The 524-nt window shown below is 36.8% G+C and overlaps 1 protein-coding gene across 1 annotated transcript in view; it reads right to left on the bottom strand.

The window, feature by feature from the left end:
- LOC119588170 overlaps positions 1-524 on the bottom strand; it is a gene marked incomplete at its 5' end in the record, with an annotated part of 23,637 nt that overhangs the window by 18,246 nt on the left and 4,867 nt on the right. Inside the window, 1 exon segment of the mRNA XM_037936874.1 lies at positions 11-216. Within this exon segment, the coding sequence (XP_037792802.1) occupies positions 11-216 (206 nt within the window).

The following is a 524-nucleotide window of genomic DNA, read 5'->3' as shown; positions in this document are numbered from 1 at the left end:
TTCATCTGACCACAAGATCCTTTTTGATACAGTATATCAAAATCTCATCAGATAAGAGAGCAACGTAATAAACGGTCGTGGTCAGTACCTGGTAATACATCATTTCGGAGGGCAGTGAGGTATTGGCCTCCATCTTGTACTGGTTTTGGTCACTACCAGCAAGGTCTGAATTGTTAGTCAGGTTCATGCTGGTAGTCACCAAGTGGCTCGAAGCTCCTGGAAAGAATAAACAACTAAATAAAAGAACCTTAGACACTGAAATTCAAACGTTAGATAGGAATAACTATTTAAGTATCAATCACCAACATAAGTTAACTAACCGTTAACACGCAAAAACAACAGATTGGTATTTACATTAATAATGTGAAGTAGAACATTTATGTGTCTACATATACTATTACTATCATAATGTTTTTTTCTGTCTACTGCAAGAGAAAAGTCTCCCTCAATCTCTTATTCTATTACATCATTTGTTCCATCGCTGCAGTTATATCCCCACCTACGCCTTCTTTTGTTCAAGTGGA

The sequence above is a fragment of the Penaeus monodon genome, chromosome 23 (assembly GCF_015228065.2).
Source record: "Penaeus monodon isolate SGIC_2016 chromosome 23, NSTDA_Pmon_1, whole genome shotgun sequence".
In the NCBI taxonomy this organism is placed as follows: domain Eukaryota; kingdom Metazoa; phylum Arthropoda; class Malacostraca; order Decapoda; family Penaeidae; genus Penaeus; species Penaeus monodon.
This window is presented reverse-complemented; position numbering and strand designations above follow the sequence as displayed.